Below are 26,239 nucleotides of genomic sequence, written 5' to 3'. Positions count from 1 at the left end.
TCCAGCACTGGGAAGCACCTTCATAGGATATTGAAGAGCGGCTCAGAATTGAAAGCAGCAGTCTCCCTTCCCAGGGTGTCCCCGGGGGCTGAACCGCACTATTTTCCCATACTTGCAGGGGAAGTTACCAGTAATTCGTTTTGCAGGGGGATGTAATGGCAGTCCAATAGGAAGCCGCAACTGATGTTGCGTGGGGTTAAAGGGGTTTTTAAAGGGTCTGGAAGGGATAGACCACTAGCACTGAAATGGTTAAACCAGAGGTGGCCAACTCCAGTCCTCAATGGCCAACAACAGGTCAGGTTTTAAGGATATCCCTGCTTCAGCACAGGTGGCTCAGTCTGAGCCACCTGTGCTGAAGCAGGGAAAATGTGGCCTGTTGGTGGCCCTTGAGGACTGATGTTGGCCACCCCCGGGTTAAAGTGTAAGGTTGTGCAACTCACTCTGTGTTGTGCACTTCTGTTTTGAGCAGGTAAAACTTGGCTCCCCATTTCATCAGAAACTCAACCTCTTCTCCTAATAACCGGCATCGACTGACCACCAGCGACACATCAAGAAGCAGCTGAAGGGAACAGAAAGGGGATGTTAGATAAACCGAAGTCATCAACATGGTCACCCACGACACTTTCTGCAAATGCTGCTACAACTGCCAACTACAGTGTCATTCCTTGTGTATATACCATTCTGAACGTGCTCGTCAGTCTCGCAGTTTAAAAGCAGACGGTCAACAGGTACATGACATTCAAATCACCTTGGAAATGACACTTCGGTGAATGCAATTGGAAACTCGGCACGATTGCATCTTATTTTCTGAAGCTCTTTAAAAAAAGCACAAGTAGGAAGTTCAACAACATTTGAACTTAATAGACTTGTTACCTGTGGCAGATGTTCTTGTGTCGTATACGTCTGATGCAAACATCCTCTGTTTTCAATAAACTGCAAAATCAGTCTTTGGACCAGAATAGAAGAAGGAGGAGCCATTTCCTCTGGAAAATAAACCACGTAAAACAAAATCTTCAGAAAACAGTTCATTTTCCTTTAAGAAAATAACAGGTGTTGCAAGATATAGTCCCTCGAAAAATGTTTGGGATATACAGGAAAACCCCAAAATGTCAATATGTAGCATTTCCCCCCCCCCCCCCCCCACGGCAAAATTATTAAACAAGCAGTTCACCACCTAGGCCTTTCATGAGAAAACGCAACCTACAAATGAACACTCCGATATCTTAGTAGAAGAACTGTATAAACTATTAAAACACTTGTTTAAATGACAACACTAATAGCATTTTCAAATAATGTGGATCTGGTGTGCTACTTCACTGTAAATAATACAGTATGTTCAGTAAAAGATTCATACAGCACTGAACATTAGCAGCCTCTTATGGGGCTGGTTTGTACATGGAGACGGGGGTCTGTAATCGGGTATAGCAATGGTTAGCTAGAGCTTAGTTTCTGTCGATCAAAAAATGGTTCTCAAATTTCTATATAAAAATGGGGAAATAAAAGGGGCGGTGCCATTTGAATGTTAGGATAATGGTCGCATGATAATCTATATAATGTAAATGACTGGAAAACAATCATTCTGAGTTGCTTAGAATACACTAGAGCAGGGGCGGCCAACTCCAGTCCTCCAGGGCCACCAACAGGTCAGGTTTTGAGTATATACCTGCTTCAGCATGGAGCCTCAATCCGTGGCCCAGTCATTGACTGAGCCACCTGTGCTGAAGAATGGATATTGGGAAAACCTGACCTGTTGGTGACCCTTGAGGACTGCAGTTGGGCCCCCCCTGTACTAGAGAGCCAGTCTTCACAACCATAAGATGCTCACTGCAGTTTTATGCGGATTGCCCAAAGCTGTACGGTACTTTTATGAACTATAGAAATGTATTATACACGTGAAGCACTCTACCCAAAAACTATATAACATCTCAATACATGCGTGTTGACAAACAAAAATGCTCTATAAAGGGTTTGCTGCCAGGACAACTCACGAACTCTCTAAATCCGGTTACTGGAAACAAGGATATGGCCAAGTTCTCTTTGGCACAACATTATCCCAGATGTTGGAGGTCTGGACATGGAAAAATTGCTCCTTAAATTATAAATAACGGATTAGTGTGTCATGCGATTAAATCCGTGTATATGGAGGAACTCCCCCCCCACCCAAAAAAAATAAACCCAACATAGTGTAATACATCAAAAAAATTGTATAACTTCACCCCCAAAATCTTGCTAAATGCGAGTTCCAAATCAGAAAGATTTTTTGGGAAGTTAGGCCATGTTCTCCCCCCCCCCCCCCCCATATACACGCGAGGATCTAATCAGACACCACAATAATACAGAATTTACGGAGGACTTTCTGCATGTCCACACCTCCAGCATCTGGAATAATTTTACACAAAGAACATTAAATATCCAACTTTTATGAACTAGCTGCCTTTAGACTGAAATAAAATAGCTACTTTCCTTTTTTCCACTAATTGCATGATAATTTCATAACTGAAAAAAATGTTATAATTGAAAAAAGTCTCATGCTTTAGAAATCTCCCCGGCAGATTTATTTTGGTACAGTAGGCCTCAAATTTAAACATATGCTTCTTTATTCGTTCATAACTTACCATTCAACTGTGACTCAAATGTCACACTGGAAATTCTTCTGCAGGGTTTGTCTATGAAATTCTTGCCATCTTTAGAGAGACCAAAGAATAAAATACATTTTATACATATATAAACACATTAGATATTGATATATTATGAAAAACACTTATATAATATTGGTAGCTCTTGTGTATCTGCTGAGGCTTGAAGAGATCATGGTTCCTGCCATAAATTAGCCAATGTATTCAAGACACCTGCAGCATCTGTAAATACTAGTACATTTGTGTCACTTGTGTCACTTACCAACTGGATCGCCAAAAGTAATGGCGAGTTCAATAGAGTCGTAGAGAAAAGTAAAAACAGCGTGATCATCTGTCCATTCATCAAGCTCCCATTCTGTGAAACTGAATAACAAAAACAAACAGAGTTCAATACACACCAGTGGGCAGCAGAGGTCCTGAACGGCAAGCAACAGTTTCTTATTCTGTGCTTGACATGCACAGAGAAACATGTTACATCCATCACCTCCCTTACACTTTATGTGGATCTGCTGGGCAGAGGGACTGGAATAATATCAGCTCGGCACAGAAAATACAACAGACACACACACACACACACACACACACACACACACACACACACACACACACACTAAGATCTCCCTACATACTCATGAGATTGTAAGTTTGTAAATTCTTAAGGGCAGGGACTCATTTTCCTTATTCCTATTATTTATTACATCTCATATTATTTTATTGTCTCTATTACTGCAGTAAAGCGTTGCATTCATGAATGGCACAGTACAAATAAATATGTACATACAGATTACTCACTGTTGCTCCAAAAACCAATGCAAACATCTTTGATGCGTCAACATGGAGACATGGTCAGAACGACTCAATGTATCAACAACTTTTGATAAGGGCTCATCTCCTAAGTATTTACGTGACTATTGGGGTCGTTGCTGCATTTTGATCATGCGCAGCCTACAAATAGAGCTGCTAGGAACCTATACAACATTGTGATAAGCGGGGTACTAGACAGTTAACATGGCATTAACTTCAACCTAGTGAATGGAAGTGGATGCATCATTAGCAGTGTTCCCGTTTCTCACAATATTGAATAGAGGGAGCCTGTAAAGTCAGACGATGTATTGTTACACAGTTCTTGCTTTCCCACCGGTGTCTCTTACGTGAATTCCTCCATGCGCTTGCCCAGCCTCCGTTCTTCTTCTTGTAGGCAGCCTAGTTGTGTAAGAATCTGTTCCTTTTTATTCTCCAGCTGTGCGTGTTCTCTGCAGGGTGACAGAAACACACTGCTCGGAGGTACACAACGAAATGCCTGCTAAATCAGTGTTGGGCGCCTTTACTAGACATCACATGTCAAAGTGCTATATTTCAAGTGAAAACAAGCTGCAAATTAACAGTGAAAACTGTACCCAGGTTGGGAGGGTAACAGGTTTATTCTTGAATTCCTGGAGAGATCATGCAGCCTCTGCTCACAGTTAAAATAACGTGATCGGCCCGTCAATCCCACAGGATAATAAGATCTGTGCAATTAAGGTATTTTTTTCCTGGCAGCTCCTAAGAGGCATGAAATGGCAAATTCTATTTATTCTGCGTTAAATGAGACAGATTATATTCCATACAATCACTTTTCAGTGGTAAAAGTTCACACATGCATTCATAAATTCTACACACAAGCGGTTATCAACCACAATAGTGCAAGAAAGGCCAGCAAATTATTGCGTAGCAAGGGGTTACCTCAGGAGTGCTCACCTGCAATCTCAAGACCCCCCACCACCCCCCCAACAGGTCATGATTACAGGCTATCCCAGCGTCAGCACAGGTGGCTCTCTGCTTCCACACAGGTGGTGCAGTCGAAGACTAACCCACCTGTGCTGAAGCTGGGATATCCTTAAAACCTGACCTGTTGAGGGGGGCTTTAGGAGTGGAGGTGAGAACGTATGGGTTAAGGACCAGTCTCCTTCACTGAACCAAGTCTCACCTGTCACTGCATTCATCCTCGGACTTCAAATGTTCTGCTTCTGCAAGCAAAGGGTGACATGTGGTCAGCGAGCAACTGGGTACATGTTTGTTTACACAGGGAAGGGATTTGCAGTGGAAAAATAAATATGAATAAAGCACTTTAACGTCTTATACTCTGATCATGAAACACAGGGAGACCTGGAGCCACAAGTGATTCTCATATAGTTGTGGCACTGTCATAAGTATGTTGCATATAGTTTGTAGTTACTGAGTACATGAAGCTATTAAGTTATAGAACATAGCTTTCCCTGGTGGGTTGGTGCTTTTAACTCCGTTTCCCTTTAAGGCTAGGATTATGGTCCCTGCGCAGCTGCGTGCGAATGAGCGCACCGCCGCATGCACTCCTGCAACCAAAGCGATTTGTGAACTCGGCTGCAGGAGATTGTAGACGCGTTGCGGGGGCGTGGCGGTTTGCCCTTATTGGCTGAACCAGCTCACGTGCGCTGACATCACGCGGTAGCTGCCTGAAAACACAGATTTTCTTGTATTCTACTTTGCTGGCAGTTGTGCAGGCACTGGGGTAGCTCCCATAACAAAATACATCAGAGTGCTTGCCGGGCGCGCGCATGCAGCGATGTCGGCACCATAATCCCAGCCTTAGATTGATGTCCGAGTGGAATCTTCTAGCCACGCTCACCTCTCCTGATCCCACTTATTGAGACATAGATGTTTTAGCCCAAATGGTCACCATTGGGAGAACATATAATACATAAAACTGGGCTGAGGGTGGGTCTCAATAGAAATGTCACGGCCTTTGAAGTGGGTGAACATGGTTTAAATCCCACTGTCAGCACCATGTCACTTTGGGTAAAATCACCTGTGCCTTGGGCACCGCAATTAGATTGTAAGCTCTGTAAGGCAGGGACCTACCGTGCATGAAAATATTCTATGTACAGCGCTGCATACACTTCCAGCAACATAGAATAAATAATTATTGGCAATATGACAAGGAAACCTGCCATGCTGAACACAATGAAAAAAGCTTTTAATAATAATCCATTATCTAATAAAAGGATCATATATAACCATTTTGACAAACGCTTTATAGATTTCTGATCGAAAATATTTTTTTATGGCAAAGTATTCAGGATTCCTCCTATTACACACATGCAGGATTCCTCCTATTACACACATGCAGGATTCCTCCTATTACACACATTCAGGATTCCTCCTATTACACACATGCAGGATTCCTCCTATTACACACATGCAGGATTCCTCCTATTACACACATGCAGGATTCCTCCTATTACACACATGCAGGATTCCTCCTATTACACACATGCAGGATTCCTCCTATTACACACATGCAGGATTCCTCCTATTACACACATTCAGGATTCCTCCTATTACACACATGCAGTTATAAAACTACAGCAGGTGCTGCCAACTCCAGCCCTCAAGGGCCACCAACAGGTCAGGCTTTCAGGATATCCCTGCTTCAACACAGGTGGCTCAATCAAAGACTGCACCACCTGTGCTGAATCAAGGATATCCTAAAAGCCTGACCTATTTGTGGCCCTAGAGGACTGGAGTTGGCCGCTCCTATCCTACATCATGATGGATAATGGGACAGGCAGCTACTGCATGTCAAGTAACAAAATGCTCCGGACTTACTTATCTGTAGCGCTTTAACTCTGGGGTCCCACTCCGCCACACTCGCACTTCTGCATTTTGTGTCCAATTTTGCAGTTTCTTAAAAAAAAAAAAAAAAAAAAGAAGAAGATGGAAACCTAAAGATATTTAACAAGCGCTAGGTCTCGGCTGAGCGAGGTTGGGAATAAAACCGGAGCTCTAGAAGCGATACTTCTATATGGTTGTATACGGATACGATTCATTGGCCCAGCATGATGTTGTACTTCAGATTGAAACCTCAACTCCTTCTTCCTCCAGGTATAAAGGGTAAGAGCACTCACCCATTTCTAGCTCAGAAATGCAGTGATCAGCCTCTTCAAGAAATTTATCCACCTCATTTATTCGACTCACCAGCTGCTCACATTGAACCTATAACAATATCAAACAGCATTTCAGATTGCAAACAGAACGTATTTTAATAGATTTATTAATGTAATGGTAAAAATAATTGATAAGTACTACTGTACTACTTAATAGGAGTTCTGTGGTTTTCATTTCAAAGAATTTTAGTGACCGTGCAACAATTTTAGATACTCACTTGGGATGTGTTGCATATGGTTGAATTTGAAGTAAATGAGGAATTAAAATGGCAAAGTATTTTGATATATTTGTTTGTTAATTATAGGGCGTTAGTGAGGATTGAAAATACAAAAAAGGAGATTTTAAAGACTAGATACAATAATAAATCAGTTTTAATCTGCACCATTAAACACAAAAGGCAAACGAGAAGAAGTGTTATGTCACGTCCGGGTAGTGTACCTGCGCGGTGTGAAGCAGTTTGCTGTACAATGACACTTTTCCATTGTGAGACAAAACTTTACTTTTCTTGGTATACAAGGTCTTCTGTCTCCTGAGTTCCACGCCGAAGCACAACAACTGACAAACAAACAAACAGCATGTTATCACCTCTCCGTTACATACATAAGAAAACATGGAGCAGTTTTACATGTATGCTCAATATGGAGACATTACGCCATTCTAAATAACAAACCCTACCTCTTCTTCAGAGCACGTTCGCATTGCTTCCCAGATAAGGTTGTTTACGTGCATTAGAGGTTTGTCTTGCATCTCCACACATGTCTTTAACCTGGAAAGAAATGTGTAAAAGAAAACGCTTGGTGACCAAAGTCTTCTTGGCTCATTCACAACGATACTGAAAAAGCCATGCTGTGCACATTTCCAATGCTTTTTTTTTTTTTTATATATAAAAGTAGAAATAAAAAATATTGAACATTTTTAGCACTGGGGCAGCCCCAGCTCCAAAGACCCTTACCGATGTAGTTACTGGCGTTTAAGCTCCCTCCCAAGTAATCAAAATGGCCATCGAATCTTACAGGTCATAGGTCTAATAAAGGAGAGAAGCTATCCGTTGCAGCTTCCTACTGGACGGCCATTTAAATGTCCAGGGAGAACACTAGTGAGTATCTCAGATAGCTAAACATGGCAGTTTAACTCTGGAAGGGAGGGACGTGTAGGGGTAGTTCAATCACGGAAATAAAACAGGGGGGGGGGGAGAAATTGGTGCGATTGCTGGTTTAACCCCTTTCAGTGCCGGAAGGTCGTGCCACTTCCATGGCCACTGTCTCTCCAGCACTTCTGCATCATGTGACCGTTCTTTAGTGTGACCACGTGATGCGGTTTCTGTTCCATCCTGTTGAGCCGTATGTGACAGGGAGGGGACGGGCCCTTCTGTGTGGTGCAGAATCCCGTCCCAAAAAGCGCAGAGACCAATGACGTATAGTGTATGTCAAGGTATTAACTCACACCACGGGTGGGCAACTCCAGTCCTCAATGACCACCAACAGGTCAGCTTCAGGCTATCCATGCTTCAGCACAGGTGACTCAGTCTTCCTTCTGCACAGGTGGCTCAGCCACTGATTGAATCACCTGTGCTGAAGCAGGGATATCATGAAAACCTGATCTGTTGGTGGCCCTTGAGGTCGGGAGTTGTCACCCCTGACATACTGTACATCATTAAGGCACTGAAGGCTTTAAATGTATGAATACATTTGAGAGAATCTAGGCATCTTATAAGATCCCAATTGCTACACAAGTAGAAGGTTAGCACAGGAACAACTTGTGCTAAAACCACAACACATTTAATCAAGTGGTTGGTTGAGTTGACTAGAGGTGAACGGATGTTTCCAGACACAAACTGGAGGACTTCATATATGGTGTGACACTTAAGGGATTGTGTTACTCAGCCAGTACAAATACAATCTCTTCCAAACCCTTCATTTCCCCCCCATTACCAAGATAATAGAAAAAAAAAAGTAAAAAAAACAACTGAATCTCACTCTTGTACAGTCTGGTAAAGGGCCTGACAGTCTTCCTCATAGACCTGCAGTTTGGGCTGATATATGTACTGATCCACCATGAGGTCTTCCTGAGTTGGAGCATTATTTACTCTGTGCTGTGGGGAGAAAGAAAATGACTGAAGCAAAAACCCCTCTGCTGCATGAAGGTGAATGAATATAGCTTCACAAAAGCAAATATATATTAATTACCATTTCTCATACCCTAAACATTCATAAAATAGTATGATTGTGTCAAGGAAAACATCTTGGAGCAGTATGAATGTTCTGAAATCAAGCTCGCTGTGGCAGGCAGCTTAACTCAATTCCCTATACCAAGCCAGGGGATCTTCTTATTTGCTGAAGTGTTTATTTTGGGCAACAACAATACAAATTAAAAAGGGGAAAAAGGTACTGAGGGAAAACACTGGAACATGGGAGAAATGGAAGGGAAAGAGAGCTAGGATGGCAGTGGGATAATGCTAGGTAAACAAGGTGGCTTAGTAACAGGGATAGCTATGGTATATGGCAGGGGAGCGCAAACTTTTTGAGCTGCGCCCCCCTGCTTGCATGGCGGCGGCAAATGACGTAAAGAGGTCACGTGACCCCATTGCCATGGAGACAGATGCGTGATGTCGCTTGGCATGACACAGCGTTGCCATTGGCAACGCATCTTTGCAGCTCTGCAGAACCCCGGTAAGTGAGTTGCAGAGGCCTCATGCGATCCCCCGGCATTTAATTTAAATGCCTCAGGGAAGAGCGCGGGACCTCTGCAAGAGCCCGCACCCCCCGAAAAAAATCCAGCGTCCCCCATTTTGCGCATCCCTGGTATATGGATAGCTTCTACCAGAGTAGGTGACTGCTCCAAGATTGCTGCTGGATCTAAAAGGAAGCATGCTTGCCTTGGCAAGCAGGAAATACAGTCGGGCTGTGCCAACTGGCAGGGGGAGGAAGGAACAACTCAACTAACTAAAGTACAGGGGGATTGCCATGGCAACAGGCTGTATGTTTGGTTGCACGTTGCACCATGTTTGGTGGAAAGGCAAATACACAGATACTTACATTAGCGGGAAGCTCGCTGTGTCTCGGCCTCTGAATAAGAATACGGACCTTCAGCAGCATAAAGAACTCCTTTACGGTAATAGTCCCATCTTGCAATTTCTGAAATAAATCTGTTTGTTAGGCAAGAAAATGCACAGAAATTTAAGCAAACTTCATAACATATTCAAATTAAAACCTCAGTGCTAAAAAGGAACTACATATTTTTTGTTGCATAATATTTAGACAAGGACTTTATATTTGGACTGTATGGTAAAAACAGCTCGAATTGGGTGACATGGCAAGACTGGATTACGTCACTGGTTTGCTGCCACATGGGCTTGCTGTGCATGGCTTTGCAGGCGCTTCTGGTAACAGAGTAAGTCAAAGGTGAAATCTGGTAGAACTCATTATAAAAAGTACTCCTTTCCTGGTTATGCCATTGAACAAGGTTTTCTTACGTGGGCTGCTTTTATTCATACCTTTCTCGTTGACGTAGCATCGCGTCACATGACTTCTGTTCTGAGTGTCAAATGGCAGCCGTTATTCTAAATTTAGAACTTTGATTCTCAAAAAAACGTTTTTTCCCCCCACAGATAAAATTAGGTCATATTTTGTTCAATTAAAAAAAACAGTCATTCCCATCCCCCAAGTTAGATCTGAATAGTTCAACTTACCTCCCAAAGACTTTGCTCACAGCCACTATCCAAGAGTAGCCGAGACCCAATTTGACTGTATTGCTGGCCTAAAATAAATGAAATAATTTGATCAATGGTTTAACTGAGAACACACACACACACACGCACACACACACACGCACACACACACACACACTTTGAAGTAGGGGAACCTGGTTCAATTCCCGATGTCAGCTCCTTGTGAACTTGGGCAAGTCACTTTATCTCCCTGTGCCTCAGGCACCAAACAGATTGTAAGCTCCACGGGGCAGGGACCTGTGCCTGCAAAATGTCTCTGTAAAGCGCTACGTAAAACTAGCAGCGCTATACAAGAACATGCTCTTATTATTACATACAAAAGAATACAAGGCCGCTTGGGATACATGCAAGACAACCGTTAAGAGCTCCCAATAATAGTCAATGATTTTGTAGCGAGTAAGAAAAGAAGATGGCCAAACTAGGTGGGCCAAATAGTCCTTTCCTGGCAACGTGTGTAACTTGCATTCAATTACTGGGTCTGTGAAACTTGATTTTTTGCAATCCAGGGAGGGTGATTTTTTTTTTTTTTTTTTAAATACGAGGAACTCCGAAACTTACTGCTTAACTCTATAGATGTCCCATCGCCTCTGGAGTCCAGAGAGCTGCTGTTGCTGCAGTTGGTTTGCTCTATTGTTTTTGTTGCATGTACAGACAAATCTTCACGACTTTCAGAAGCCCCTGGAGTCTGCCGGAGAAAATGGTTTTGATTTTAATTTACATGCAAGTGCTGTTTTTCTATTTTACACAATTTCACTAATGGTCCCATAAACAAGTCTTACAACCTGTAGACAATCTTCTGCTACAAAACAATTCATATTTAATACAACCCAAGCCAAATGTAGATCCATGATTTGAGATTTTCAATTAGTGAACACTGCAAATTACACTGAAATACAGTAAATACATCATTGGGCGCATCGATATTTGAAAAATGGCATATACCACTCTTACCTTTGCTGCATCAGTGTCAAAGGTGGGATTATTCAATCGGACTCTCTTCTCCCTCTGAAGCTCTCCATTTCCCTCCATGTCGCGAGCTCTTTTCTGACTATTTCTGCTCTCATCCGATTCACACCCACGCTTTTCCAGCGAGTGGTGAAGGGCCTCTTTTTCACACAATGCCTCCCAAGCTCCTTCAGGTACTTCATAGCTAATCGAGCCATGGAGCTCAGACTCATCGGGGCAAGTGGGAAGCATTTCTGCATCTATAAACGCAGCACCACCACCTAAAGTGCAAGCTCTGAGAAGGGTCACGGATGTTCGATCAGTTTGCAAAGATGCTTCCGGAACTGAAGAGGAAGGTGGCTCTTCAGCAACGCATACATTCGAATGCCTTTTATTGGGTAATTTGGGCTGAAAGATCTTAATGGGCAGCCTTTTTGGTATGTATGTTGCCTTGGGAGCAGCCTCTACTTTTGTGGTAGAGACCGCATCTTCTGCGTCAGACTCCTCATTATCTTGTTTTTCCACAATGGGCACTTTGCAAGATGACTCATCCTCCCCTGCAATTTGGTCAGTTTGAACACATGCCCTTAAAGGATCAGATGCCTGTGCTGATGCAGGGACCTTTTCAACAAGGTAAGTGACTGGAGCGGTCTGACAGCCTGGGAAAGGTTTGGACTTGTGCGTTAAATTCTTTATCCTTAAATGAATATCAGAAATACTCATGCGCCTACTTTTATCTTTTTGCAAGTGTTCCCCTACAGTATTGGTGAGCACAGTGGTAGCAGCGGTTATCCCTTCAGTCATGCTTGTATTTTTAAATAAACAGTTTGCTGCAGTATTATGTTCCTCTTTTTCTAGCAACTTGCCAAAATTACTCACTTCTGGTTTACAGCTGGCTGATGGTTGTGAAGTAAGACCATATTTAAGATCGACTGTTTCAGGTGCTACAGGTTCTTCTGCCAAGCCCTCTTGTTCACGTTGGCAGTCTTCCAGATGTTGAGCTGGAACAGGAGAATAACCTTGTCCGATATCAGCCTCATCCAATATTGCACTAGGTAGAATTACCACTTCTGAAATATCTACCATAAACATACAAGACCCCACGTCACTATCCGGGACCATAAATGACACTCGCTTTGATTTCAGCCTTGGTTTTTTTGCGGTTTGGTTGTCCTCTAAGACTCCAGTATTGTTTTGTGGAAAATTGGATTCATCTTCTTTCGAGACATGACCAAGACATTCCCTTTGTGCCGTAATACGGGACACTGGATCAATTTCAACTTCTTGCTCTCTATACTCTGGACAAGTGTTACTAGGAGCTAAAGAAGGAACGCTAAATTCAGAATTTTCTTTCGAATGGGTTTTATTTATTTGGCTGCTTTCACAAGCAGACTCCATAGCCACACTATGGTTATCCGTAATATCCATATCTACATTTCTTGAAAGCTCACTTGTGGTCTCTTTTGAAGCGTAGTGATCAGTAGCTCCTATTTTCTCACAGTTGACAAACGTATTAACGGATACACCATGAACGGAATTTAACCCGTTTCCTGCACAATCTACTTTCCCACCTGAAAGCAAGCCCTGGGCATCATTGGAGGAGTACAACAGGTTTCCAAGACTTTTCCTTATGCTGCTTTTTGTACCAAAAGTCTCCAGGTCTTTAGTTTCCCTTAAAGGGTCACTGTCGATAGCAACTGTGCAAGATTTAGTGATGTCCATGTCATCCTGAGCATCTGAAAACACACTAGTCCCAGCAATAACAGGAAGGCCACGTTTTGTGGGTGACACTGCTGTTGTACCCTCTATTGATACAGTATGGATTTGGGTGAACACCATGTTGCTTACATTTTCTGAAAAGTTCACCGTTTTATTTAACGAAGTCTTCCTAAAAGTAGCAATACTTTCTCTTACATTTTTTCCTATATCAGGCATAATCTCTTTGTTCTCGGCTATCATTTTGTTGTCAATAGCAACGGTTTGAGATTTGGTTAGATCCATGTCATCAAGGTTACTTGTGAACTTGACGGTTTTATCGGTGAAAGCCACGTTTGATCTCGGAGCTGAAACTGCGGTTTTAACATCATTTCTGGTGATGTCCATGTCATCACTGTCCAGTGAAAACAGAACGGGCCGGTCTTTCATGCACAAAGACATGCTTTTCCTTTCATGTTTTACATCCTGACATTTGGCCCGTTCCATGTTGTCTACATCTATCAGAATACTGTGGGCTTCAGTCATATCCATATCTGCTTGCTCACCTGGAAAAGTTTTATTAGTAGCAGCTACATAGTTATCTTGCCGTTCTCCAATTGTGCTGCCACTTTCTATAGCTACGGTGGGGCACTTTGTCATTTCCAGATCTCCGTCATCCGCTGAAAACTTGACTGTATTGTCCTTTGTAACAGTAGGCATACTTAAGCCCAACATAATCCCGCTGTTAATATTAGAAAAGGGCTTCAACATTTCCAGATGTTTGGGTGCCTCTACCATTTTGCTGTCAATTCTGGTAGTTTGAGATTTGGTGAAATCCATGCTGTCATCACAGGTAAAGACAGCAGTCTTGTCAGCATAAGCAGAGGGCATAAATGACACCTCTTGTTTAATGGGCAAACCTTTTCCTCTACGGATTATTGTTGTGTGGCTCTTTGTGATTTCCATAATATTATCCGAAGCACACGCAAATGTTTGATCACTGGGAACAGTTCTATTAGTTTGTATTTTTGAAGTCTGCAAACTTGGTTTCCTAGCATCTTCTATAACAATAGTATGTGATTTGGTAATATCCATCTCATCTTGGTCACATAAAAATACAACTGTTTTGTCATGCAGAGTTTTGGCCAAAGAAAGCTTACCGCTCTTATCGGATAAAGTTTCATCCTCGATTCCTTTTGTATTCACTTGCATAGCATTTATTTGCTGAACAGACTTATTTGTAATAGAAGACTTCCTGGGATTACTGATCCTATGAGCTGTGGATTCGGATACATTATGAATAGGTACGGTGCATGACCTGGTAATGTCCATGTCTGCTTGACCACATGCTGATTGAGAAGTAGATGTGTTGATTGAAACTTGTGAATGAGACTGTTTTTTCAGCTCCGCCAACATGTTTTTCCCATCAATAACCATTGTGTGGCTTCTGGTAAATTCCACGTCATCCACCAACACGTTAAAAACAGTCTTATTTATATGACCAGAAGAGACCATTAAGCCACTTCTTAGTGCTTCTTTCTCATGAGAATGTTGAATTTTGGTTACATCACCCAGGATTTTGTTTTCGATACCGACAGTATGTGACTGTGTTATATCCATGTCATCCTGGTCACATGAAAACAGTGTCTTATCCTGGGAAGTTCTAATTAAACTAGTTCTCTTTTCCCTAGCTGGTGCAATGGTCTTTCCAAATAACGTACAAACATTTCCATGTGTCTGTGTCATCTCCATTTCATCCACTATGAAATCAGTCTTATCACAAGGAATGCAAGAACCAGAGAAACTTTCCCTTTTTGTAACGTTGACGGTGTTGAGTCCTTCCTTACACATCCCATTCATTAATTGGTTATCAATAGAAACTGTATGTGATTTTGTAAAGTCCATATTATCTTGTCTGTAGCCTGCAAGGACTCCACTTTTATAGAAAGCTGCTGCAGAATCAGATTTATCGTGCAGCCCTACTGAACTTGTGCTGTCAGGAACTATTTTGGCAAGTTCTAGGTCATCCTCAAACAAGGTCTCACCAGGAACTGAAGAAAACTGAAATCCAATGTTTGCATTGTATCTCTGCGGTCTTTGACTAGTTTTGGGTTCTTCACACATTAATTTATTTTCAATAGCAACTGTATGTGATTTTGTCATGTCCATATCATCCACGTCACATGGAAACAAAACAGTTTTATCTTGTGAAGTTCTGGATACTATGGGATTTTGTTCCAAAAATGATATGACTTCATCAGCGTTTATTTTTCTTTCCTCTATACTATTCACTGGGGGAATAAAGGACATCCTTAAATCATGTACACTTTTCCTTTTAGTATTGCTAAAGGACTTTAAAACTTCCCCACTCAATGTTTCTTCTGTAATTTTGTTATCAATAGAAACAGTGTGCGACTTTGTATGGTCCATATCATCCTGATCACGTGATGTTAGAGTTGTGCTTCTGTTAATTGAAACTCCAGGGACAGACTGATTGTGCAGTCCAGCTTGAAATTCCTTCCCATTAATAACCATGGTGTGACTTTTTGTACGTTCCATATCATACTCAAGCCCTGTGAAACCAGTAGTCTTATTAGTATCAGAAGAGAAATCCAAGCCTGATGTTCGCCTAGCGGTTAAATGGGTATGTTGGTTATTTTGGATTCCTTCACACATGACTTTGCCATCAATAGCAAATGTGTGTGACCTAGTCATATCCATGTCATCCTGGTCACAGGAAAACAAAACCGTTTTCTCTTTAGGAACAACACTTGTTATAGTTCTGTTCTCCACATCTTGAACGGCTGTTTCAGCATGCAAGCAATTAATGCCAACTTCGTTCAGCTCCATATCATCCTGCAGCTGTACGGTCTTGTCAGGAGGAATGCAAGACGTTCTTAAACCAGCTACACTTTTTCTTTTATTGTTGCTAAATGAATTCACCGTGCTGCGTCCCAATGCCTCTTCCATTCTTTTGTGATCAATACCCACAGTGTGCGACTTTGTAATGTCCATGTCATCTAGGCCACTTGTGAAGACAGCAGTTTTTTCCGGGGGATCTGAAGGTGTAGTACAATGTTCTCGATCATTTAGCCAGGGGGTTCCATTAATAACCCTCGTGTGGCTTTTGGTTAGTTCCATCTCATTGTCTGTTGGAAGTAAAACACTTTTATTGGAAACAGACGACAGCCGTAAGCCACTAATTTGTGTTCTTTTATCTTTTTGACAGTACTTTGACATACTAGGAATGTTTGTTTCCTTTAAAATGTTATCATCAATAGCAATTGTGTGGGATTTTGTAAATTCCATATCATCATGGTCACATGAAAACACAACAGTTCTTTCAGCTGAAGCAATGGGTAGATATTCTTTGGAAACACAAGGTGAAACCATGTTCTCATATTTTGTACCATCAATGTCATTTTCAACCACTGGAAACATTGTATACTGTTCACAATCCATTTTGTTCCTATAATTATGACTTTGTCCAGAGGAAAGGATTGATTTAGGTAATGAAAGATCTGAATGAGTAACAGACAAAGACTTCCTTGATGGCTCCGATAGTTTAGAAATCTTTGCAGTTGTGTTGAGCAAATAATTGTGACTTTTAGCAAATTCCTCAGAGTCCTGAAGTTTGACATGCTCAGATTTTGTATGATAATCTGTGTCATTGGACGCCAACCCCCCCGTGTGGGGCGCAATGTTAAGTAAAGCAGTGCCACATTGCGTTAAGTCCATGTCTTGGTCTGGAAGAATCATTTTTTCATTAGTGACAGAAAAATGGGGGAATGCATCATCATGTCGAGGCATACACGGTCTAAATTTTGAGGTGCTATTAGTACCCGGTCCAATCTGACTACTGTTCAAATCGATATCTTCCTCAGAAAAAGCAATGGTTTTGGTATCTGCCAATTGAACAGGTAAAGATCTGCCATGGTTTTGTATACCGTTTGCTAGATGGGACCAACTATTTTCCTTTTTCCTGGAGCTGCAGCTAGGTGCTGTTGTATTACATTTTAGTTGTTCCATACTTTGTCGATCTAGAGCTACTGTATGGCTTTTAGTAAGGTCCATATCCTCTTCTGGAGAAACTGCAGCATGTTTCATAGAGATCTCCTGCTTTTTCCTCTGAACAGATTCATGAACACCTGCTCCAATGTTGCTGTTTAACGCAACTGTATGATTCTTTGTAAACTCCATATCATTTGAATCTGTAAATAGAACGGTTCTCTCAAAGGGGAATACATTCCTTTCATTTGATACCGGCATTTTGGCTCGGGAATCGACATCATTAAGTATGTTTTGCCTTTTTGAACCGTCTATGTGAACGGTATGACTTCTAGTTATATCCATATCTTCAAGAAATACAGTTTGGTCCTTGAATACGATTTCTGAATCTTTAATAGGCAGGTCAGTTTGCTGTAATGTAAGGTTACGCAATTCTTGATTACGCCACTTATCTGCATTCTCTCCGGAGGTACCGAGTGGTGGAAAAGAATTTGGGAATTCCTTGTTTGACATAGGAATGAAAGATGTTATATTTGTTGTGTGGCATTTTGTTAAATCCAGTCCATCATCTTGTTCTCTGAAAATACGAGTCACATTTCCAGTATCCTCTTGTGTATGGTGAAACACATACATTTTCCCACTGTTTGGTATGGCATTTTCTTTAGAAATGCCAGAAGGTACAAAGTCAAGAAAAAGGTTCTCTTTGTCAATCCCCTCAACGTAGCTAGTTGATGCTTTTGTTGATTTTAAATTATCCAAGAAATCACCAAAGTTTATTTTTTTCTGCCCTGAAGATTCAGCGATTGATTCAAAACATAGCGTTTTTGGAGCGGAAGTTGAGAATGTAAGATCCATGTTTTTGGTTTTATCCTTGCCTTGAGAACTAAAGCTAGACAACAATGAAGTTATATCTATTTTCTGTGGTTTTTCTTCCAAGAAACCAGCGATGCTTACAGTGTTACTTGTAGTCATATCCATATCATTGTCACCAGAGAAGAGCACGGTATGGTTTTTAGCGTAATCCACATAGTTCCACTATCAAATAAAAAAGAGAAGAAAGAGATATTTAAAATTTGAATTATGCAGAAGACGGACAACATTTCATCCGCAGTACTATCTAAAATGCAAAAAAAGGCAATATGTCGTCAAAGCCAGATAATATTTTGAAAACAGCCTATAGCAGGGTTGGCCAACTCAAGTTCACGGCTCCCCCACCCTCCCAGCACAGGTGGCTGAAGGGATATCCTGAAAACCTGGCCTGTTGGTGGCCCTTGAGGAGTTGGCCACCCCTGGCTTATCGGAATGAAAGACACGAATACCTCAGACTGTTGAATTGGAGCCTGGATAGGGGCATGTAGCAATGTCTCCATCCCTACAGGAAGAGAAAAGATCTGCATGTTAAATGAATAAATGCAATGCCTCCTTCTGTGAAAGACACGTGGTATTTAATGCCTATAAACACTCTGTATAACCGGATCCAAATGTCACCCGTCACAAAAACATGTCTCTTTGTTAAAAGCCTTAAAAAAAAAAAAAAAAGTGACTTGAAGTTGCAGACCAAGCAATATCCTACTTTTTTTTAACCAAATCAGTTCTGTCTAAAAATACCTGCATCACTTTTTTTTAAACTCAGAATTCAATTTTTAATGTATTATAACGCAACAAGCCTTTTTTGTTTCCATAGCAACCATTTACAAAGTCACTGTGTCAATTCTCCTCTGCAGTCATTTAGTGAATCGTTACAGGGTAACTTAGCGAATGACTTATTGTGTGGATTGCATTGATGCACATGGGCGGTTGACGAGGGTGCGCATGAGCCGAACGGAGGTTGCGCATGCGCGGGGAATTGCCGGTTTGCACATGCGCACTCGCTGAAAATCGCCGGTTCCGCTTTCTAGCGCTTTTCGCTTTGCGGCGGGTTCTTAGAACGGAACCCACCGCATGCCCGGGGCCCTCCTGTATCCAGTTATAGAATTATATTTAGCTTTATGCTGTCAAAGGTTTTGAAAGTTTTCATGACTGACAAATGTTGAGTAAAGCCAGGAGCTTTCCCCCCACTGTTTTACATCACTGGCATAGCCATATAAAACAACTCAAATAAAATTGGTGTCAAAAGAAAACTATTTCAGCAGTCGGAGTTGAAGATATTGAAATAAACAGGTAATTTCAGAGGCCATGTAACTATGACATATGTGCAGGACTGCAGACAGATTTCCCGGGGCCCAGGACTACAGTTCTGACCGGGATTCCCCTCTCTCCCCCAATGCAAAAAACTTCCAACCACCAAATATATACAAAAAAAATCCCCACCCCCGCAAGTGTATCCCCCAAATACATATATATATATATTAAAAAAAACACAATACATATAACCCTCCCCCCCCCCATACATACAAAACCCACCCAAATACATCTAAAAAAGACCCCAATTTCTCCCGACTTCTGGCAAGGCCCTACTGCCGGTCGCAGCCGGGCCCCGACTCTCAGTGGCCTGCCGGACCGTTCCTTCGCTCTGTCCCACGCCGCAGAGTGCCGGGGCTCCGACAGCGCGCTGAAAGCTCAGCGGTGTGCGACAGAGAGGAAAGGTCCTGCAGGCAGCGGAGAGCCAGGGCCCGGCTGTGACCGTCAGCAGGGCCTGGCTAGAAGTCGGGGAAAATTTGCAACGCCGGTTGGCTGGAGCCAAACCCCCCGCCCACCCCCCACAGCCAGCGGGCCCGGGACACCGCCCCTGCAGTCCCCCCTCTCAGCGGCCCTGCATATGTGACCTAAGTTGTACCTAAATATGCAATCTATAAAAGAATGCCAATTGTCATTAGAACAGCTTAACTCTCCCATAGCAATCTAGTTTTAAGTAGTGAGACTTACCTGCAATCTGGCCCCTTGTATTGGCTGCTTCTTCATTACTGGAAGTTAACATTTTAAAATTATTTAGCATACCAAATTCAGAACCAGCTTAAGGGGGAACATGCAAATGATTGAAAACAGATGAAACATGTTAAGAAAAAAAGTTGTATGGATCAAAATATTAAAAACAAAGAGACTTGCATCAACTGATATTTTTGCCCATTCACTGACAGTTCACAATGAATTAAAGCAGGAGTGCCCAATTCCAGTCCTCAAGGGCCACCAACAGGCCAAGTATTGGGGATATCCCTGCTTCAGCACATCTGGCACAATCAATGACAGCCACCTGTGCTGAAGCAGGGATATCCCCAATATCTGGCCCGTTGGTGGCCCTTGAGAACTGGAGTTGCCAGCCCTGCATTAAAGGCTCTTCTGGCAGCAAAGGGGTTAAAATGGTAACAGGGCATGTTCTATTTAGCATCTCAATTCAGTTTTGCCAATTAAGAGAAGAGAGCAGCCATTTTAAAAGTGATCAAATTCCTCCTTTATAAGCAGTGTAAACGGGTACATGTATCAATACTTTAAAATTAGACAGGGGGCTGCTGCTTTAAGAGGAGGATTTCCACCCAAATACTCCAGGCAGCAGAGAAGGCCAACAGCAAAATACTGCTCAACTGCAGAGCTCAAATCAGTGGTGATCTAGGCACGGAACTTACTCATTCTCTGATTTCCTTGCAGCTCCGTGTCCTGTGAAAGGAAGTAAATATATGGACTAGAACCAGGTTTTTCATTGTAAACAAGAATGTAAAAATGCTTTAACTCAGGGGTTCTCAACTCTAGTCCTCAATACACGCACACAGGTCAGGTTATCCATGGTTCAGCACAGGTGGCTCATCACTGCCTAAATTAAAAACTGAGCCACCTATGCTGAAGTTGGGATATCCTGAAAACCTGACCTGCTGGGGGCCTTCAGGACTGGAGTTGAGCCCCCCTGCGGCACTGGAATGATTTCTACTTTAACATATTCTAATCAAAATATCACATAATTAAAATAAAAAAATAAATAAAAAATCAATGGGCCAAAAGACCAAAATAGCAGAGAGAAAACAAAGCACCCAATTACCTTCAGTATCAGCCGTCTCTGCTCCGGCAGCTTGAAGTTCTGGGGTGAATACCCTACAGTAAGAAATATTCGTTTTAGGATATTTTACTTTGACAAAGTGAATTTCTTTCTCTGCATTAGGAACAAGCTGAACCAAAAATAGATTTTTGTGCCAATAACCTTTACTTTTCACAAATCCATTTTCCCACCGACTTCCCGTGTAAGACAAATACCGATGTTCCAATCATTTTGTTCAGGGGACACAGACATCACCGAGAACGGCATCTGTCATTTGTTCTCGCCGCGACCAAGTATCCGCCTGCGTTCACTCGCAGGGGAACCCTCCGGCAAAGTCACTCCGCTGAGGTAAGATCATTTAAGGATTACATTTAGTGGTTAGGGGGTTAAGGATTTTGGGGTAGGGGTTAGCATTAGGGGTTTTTAGGTCAAGGTTAGGGACTTACCTTGGCGGCGGAGCAGATGGTGGCAAGGTGTGTAGCAGTTAAACGCCGGCAGAGATTTGGTCGCGGTAAAAACGGCCTAAACCAAATGTCCTAGACCGATTGAAAATGTTCAAAAACGGCAATGGCTAGGCACAATACACCCATATTGAGTGCAATTCTGCAATTACGGCAAGTATAGATCTCCTCTAATGTATATTGTATATCCTGTGAAATGTTACTGTGCTGTTCAGGATTTTAGGCATAATTCTACAATATTACAATAAACCTTAAAATCAGAATACTATTGTTAAAAAATATAGAAGCGGTTACATAGCTTAATGCAACTTCAGTATGTGCCGACAGGTGGGATAGCACATTAAAAATAAACTGTATAAAATGTTAATCACAAAAGCGTATTTGCTTTTAGTAACATTTTGTGTGGCACTAAAGAAACACCATAAATTAAAATATTAGACCTTATTAGAAATAACTAAAATGATACTGTTTGAACTCAACAAGGACGGACGAAACAGGAAAAAAAACAATTAAAAATAGACCGAAGTAGTGTGGGCGTGTTGCTGATCAAGCTAGTTGTGAATGTATTTTAAATATTATAGTATAAGTGAAAACTAAACGCTAGTGATCCACACAGGTAATATCTGGGTGGATATATAATTATATAGCCACCAATTATCCCATCATGAAATAATTGATGGATTAATTGGTCATACTTGAATCTGCAATAGGTCAATGGAGCTACTGATGTAGTGTCTGAAAAGTAACCCGTATTGTAAGTAGGAGCCCAATCGGGGACCTCTTACCCCATAACTGTTAGACATGAACAGTTTAGTCGGGCGAGTACTAAGTGGTAAACACAATACAGTATGACACTTATGACTCAGTGTTGAAAGCCCCGTTAGATAGATCAATGTAGCAAGTATAACACTGCTGACAGTCAGAGTGCTGTTGCTGCCCACGGATGCAGTCTGCGAAGCACTCCGACAAAGTATGCGCCCACACCTCTCCGATGAGCCGGCGTCACTGAGGAAGTGACGTCAGACGTACCCTGATGAAGCCATGAAGGGGAATTTGGGGGCATTTCTGATGGCAATTTCTGCCGCTTACCACTGGCTTTTTAATCAGAGATCTGTCCGTTTCACATCTTAGGTGCCCCGTGTATCTCCCCTCAGCAGATTTTTAATTTCACGTTAACAGAATAAGCACCACTGACCATGGCCGTTTTTTGTAAATCCTCCATGTCGAAATTTAAAGGGAATCTGCAAATGTATTTAAGTGTGTCCTCAGGATGCCTTCCCGTACAGTGACGCCGAACATGAAAGCATGTCGAGATTGGGCATATCCCGCAGTAATTACTATACCTTATAGTCTCTGCAAAACTAACTCGGCGAGAACTTTTGCGCCGCTTCACAAGGCAAGAATCCTGCGAGAAGGAACAGATTTATTTGCTTTGGACAACAGGATAAAAAGGAGGTTGGGAACAGAAAAAAAGCCAGCACCACATCCCTAAGAACGACAAACAATTTCTGCCACATTTGGCAACAAAAAGTGCACATCGGGACTTACCAGAACCCCTTTTGGGGATTTAAATGTTCTGATCTGAATTATATTTTATTGTTAACTTGCTCAGTAAGGTAAGAAAAAAGCCATACTAGATCTATCCAGTAGCAGGATACAGTAGTTAAAACTGGAACTGTATACAAGTTAAGCTACTTCTATGGATGAGTTAAATATAGGACAATTCCATCATAATAAAATTATTCATATTCTTTTAAAATCGAATAGAGTGGGATGCATTAATCTGATGTTATCCTAAGGTTGTATGAAACAATAACCACTCTCACCCACAGAACTAATTGGGAGAGGAAAAGGATCCTTAATATGCAGCAAAAGGCCAAGTTCCCCCGTCCTGGCGGCGCGTGCACAGCGCTTCACCGCGATCTAAAGGCAGCCTTTTTTTTTTAGGAGGGGGGGGAGGGCGTGGCCAAAATGGACCAGGGGGTATGGCCATGACGGGGGCTCCCAATGAAAAGGAAGCAGTGGTTCAAGGGATAGAGAGAGATATAGATAGATATATATATATATATATATATAAAAAAGGAATTGGTGCTATGAAAAGTTATCTTTGCACACTATACACACGTTCAATATTTAAACTTGAAGAGTAAAGCCTTAACTCCAATTAAATAATGTTTCAGTAACCAAACCATTCTGACTTAAGGTTTCATGGTTTTTCAAGTACTCAACCCGAATAAATAACTCGAAAGAGCAGACCACATACAAGACTGAGCTTTCCAAAATCGATCATGCTAGACGCTCATCTCACATTTATATATATTTGGGGAAAACAAGTCACATTTCTCAAAAAGAGGACAAATGAAATTGCATGGAACGAAAATGTATTGACATTACATCCTGTCCCTGATTGGCTCACTGGCGCACCATGTGACGCCGCACGGGAACACAATCCAGTTCTATCCCCTGCCGGCTGACGCGTCACAGTATCAAGTGCGCCAGGAAGCGAGGTGACACCGGGACCAGCTATAGAGGTGGTAAGGGGCTGGTGAGAGGTACGCGGTCGCGTGCGCTACCTGCTGCAGCGGGGACCTAGCCAAACAAATAAAAGGAAACTATAGGATTTTCCTCCGCAATATAAACAAAGATGCTCTGTTACTCGACTGCTAAAACTCTGACTCAGGCCCTCATTCTCTCCCGTCTCGATTACTGTAACCTCCTGCCCGCCGGCCTTCCTGCCCCTCACCTGTCTCCCCTATAATCTATCCTAAATGCTGCTGCCAGAATCACTCTACTCTTTCCTAAAATCTGTCTCAGCGTCTCCCCTGCTGAAATCCCTCTCCTGGCTTCCTATCAAATCCGTATCTCACACAATTCTCCGCCTCACTTTAAAAAGCTTTACACTCTTCTGCCCCTCCTTACATCTCAGCCCTAATTTCTCGCTATGCTCCATCCTGACACTTGCGTTCTGCTCAAGGATGTCTTCTTTCTACCCCCTTTGTATCCAAAGCCCTCTCCCGCCTTAAACCTTTTTCACTGACTGCCCCACAGCTCTGGGATGCCCTTCCCCTCAGTACCCGACAAGCACTTTCTCTATCCACCTTTAAGACCCAACTTAAAACACAACTCCTTAACGAAGCAGAGGAGTAGCTCTGTGGTTGATACTTTACACCTCATACATCGACCATGACCCCCTGCAGACGCACTTACTGGAACCTACGGTCTCTGTACGTTCTTCCTACCTACCAAATAGATTGTAAGCTCTTTGGGACAGGTACTCCTTTTCCTAATTGTCACTTATGTCTGAAGCACTTATTCCCATTATGTGTTATTTGTATTTGTTATTTATGATTATGTCACATGTATTACTGCTGGGAAGTGCTATGTACACTAATGGCGCTATATAAAGACATACATACAACTAATAGAAATAGGAAAACGCAATGCACCACGAGAACAAAAATTGCTGGAGAGGGTAACTACAAAATTCAGCTTTATTCACTCATCGGATCAAATGACAGGCAAAAAAACGGAGCCGACATATTTCGTGCTCACGCACTTTATCAAGGCTCACATACAACAAAGGCCGTGCGTATAGTGCCCGCGACCGGCGACGCGTGACGCCACCCGTCTCCGTCAGCAACAGTTATATTTCGCTTTGCGGCGGCGGCGCGTGCTTCCGGGCATTTGATTTGTTATGGGGCTGGCGCATGAGGCGGACAGCCCTTCAAAAATCAAATATTCCCGGCTTCCAAAGTCCACGCCGCCGCGCTTCCTATAAGCGCACGCGGCGGCAATGTATTTGCTTTTGGGCGGCGTCACGTTGCGGGCTCTATACGCACGGCCTGAAGCAGATCCCTAACGTTGCTTCACAATTGCTTAGAAGCATTGGCAACACTTTCAAATCTTATCTAAAAATCAATCACCTAGAATCCAACCATTAAACAGGTCGTTTTCTGTTCATCTTAATCAGCATGGCATCTTTAAATACCTGGCAGAAAATGCTACTTTAACAAGACAAAACTTTTAATGTAAGCATGCCATATAGGTTGGATACTGCACACAAACCTGGTGGAGCTCATTCCCGCTTCCTAGATCTCGGAGAGGGCTCCGAGGTGCTTTCAAAATCTAAAGAAAAAGAATCGGTATTAAAAGAAAAAACACTGGAAGTGCATTGGTGATCATAGGTTTGCAAACTGAAAATCCACATGGCAGGACTGGGGGACAATGCAGATATCCTTGTGCTATATGCAGTGAAACACTGTGGGGGTTATTCACCAGTACGTTGCAGGTTAATGCACTTGATCCGTTGGTAACTACCATTGTCTTGAATGGCCATTAACAAAGGATCAGGTGCGTTAACCTTCAACGTACCTTGGTGAATAACCCCTGTAAAATGGACAGAAGCTTCATAGGGGTCCACTGCAGGACTTCATCCTATGGCCGGATTGGTACACAGTATTTTAAGAGCGAGACTGTGCTAGGTCACCCTGTGGTATTGTTTTGAGCGGTCAGATTAGTGAATTTTTCTCACACTCAATAGCTTCAAGTTGAAGGTGTTGGAAGTATCAAAAGAATTGTGTAAAAGCAAATATAAAATAGACGCTTACAGAGGAAAGTCTTCTTCTGCGGCTGCTCTCAGTCAGGTCACTGGCATGGAAGAAAAGTTCCAAAATTAGAGAAACATTCAGACCATTTATTTATTTTTAAGTTGGGGGGAAAAATAAAAATAATACATTTTAGATGGTTAAAAAGGTTATTCCGGCTGATTATTTTATAGTGTAAGCACCATGATCACAATTTGAAATACAGTCTATTTGTGATTCTTTAGAACAGTCTTTTT

The 26,239-nt window shown here is 42.2% G+C and overlaps 1 protein-coding gene across 2 annotated transcripts in view; it reads right to left on the bottom strand.

Annotated features, from left to right (window-relative positions):
• Positions 1-26,239, bottom strand: part of KNL1 (kinetochore scaffold 1) — a 31,344-nt gene that overhangs the window by 2,513 nt on the left and 2,592 nt on the right. The window contains exons 3-24 of one of the 2 annotated variants that reach the window (XM_075613419.1): positions 26,007-26,046; positions 25,465-25,524; positions 22,743-22,804; positions 20,942-20,994; positions 20,535-20,565; positions 19,840-19,877; positions 18,294-18,346; positions 11,278-18,009; positions 10,885-11,011; positions 10,288-10,355; positions 9,635-9,733; positions 8,576-8,691; positions 7,275-7,365; positions 7,038-7,154; positions 6,560-6,647; positions 6,261-6,338; positions 4,603-4,642; positions 3,788-3,889; positions 2,899-2,999; positions 2,616-2,684; positions 874-983; positions 441-559 (exon numbers count right to left, since the gene is read on the bottom strand). In XM_075613419.1, coding sequence (XP_075469534.1) covers positions 441-559; positions 874-983; positions 2,616-2,684; positions 2,899-2,999; positions 3,788-3,889; positions 4,603-4,642; positions 6,261-6,338; positions 6,560-6,647; positions 7,038-7,154; positions 7,275-7,365; positions 8,576-8,691; positions 9,635-9,733; positions 10,288-10,355; positions 10,885-11,011; positions 11,278-18,009; positions 18,294-18,346; positions 19,840-19,877; positions 20,535-20,565; positions 20,942-20,994; positions 22,743-22,804; positions 25,465-25,524; positions 26,007-26,046 — 8,394 coding nt within the window. Of the gene's footprint in view, positions 1-440; positions 560-873; positions 984-2,615; positions 2,685-2,898; positions 3,000-3,787; positions 3,890-4,033; positions 4,179-4,602; positions 4,643-6,260; positions 6,339-6,559; positions 6,648-7,037; positions 7,155-7,274; positions 7,366-8,575; positions 8,692-9,634; positions 9,734-10,287; positions 10,356-10,884; positions 11,012-11,277; positions 18,010-18,293; positions 18,347-19,839; positions 19,878-20,534; positions 20,566-20,941; positions 20,995-22,742; positions 22,805-25,464; positions 25,525-26,006; positions 26,047-26,239 lie in introns of those variants that run through there. The other variant, XR_012803759.1, reaches the window with a different exon arrangement.

This window comes from Ascaphus truei, chromosome 9 (assembly GCF_040206685.1).
Source record: "Ascaphus truei isolate aAscTru1 chromosome 9, aAscTru1.hap1, whole genome shotgun sequence".
NCBI lineage: Eukaryota > Metazoa > Chordata > Amphibia > Anura > Ascaphidae > Ascaphus > Ascaphus truei.
The sequence above is the reverse complement of the archived record's forward strand: the minus strand, read 5'-3'. Positions and strand labels throughout refer to the sequence as shown.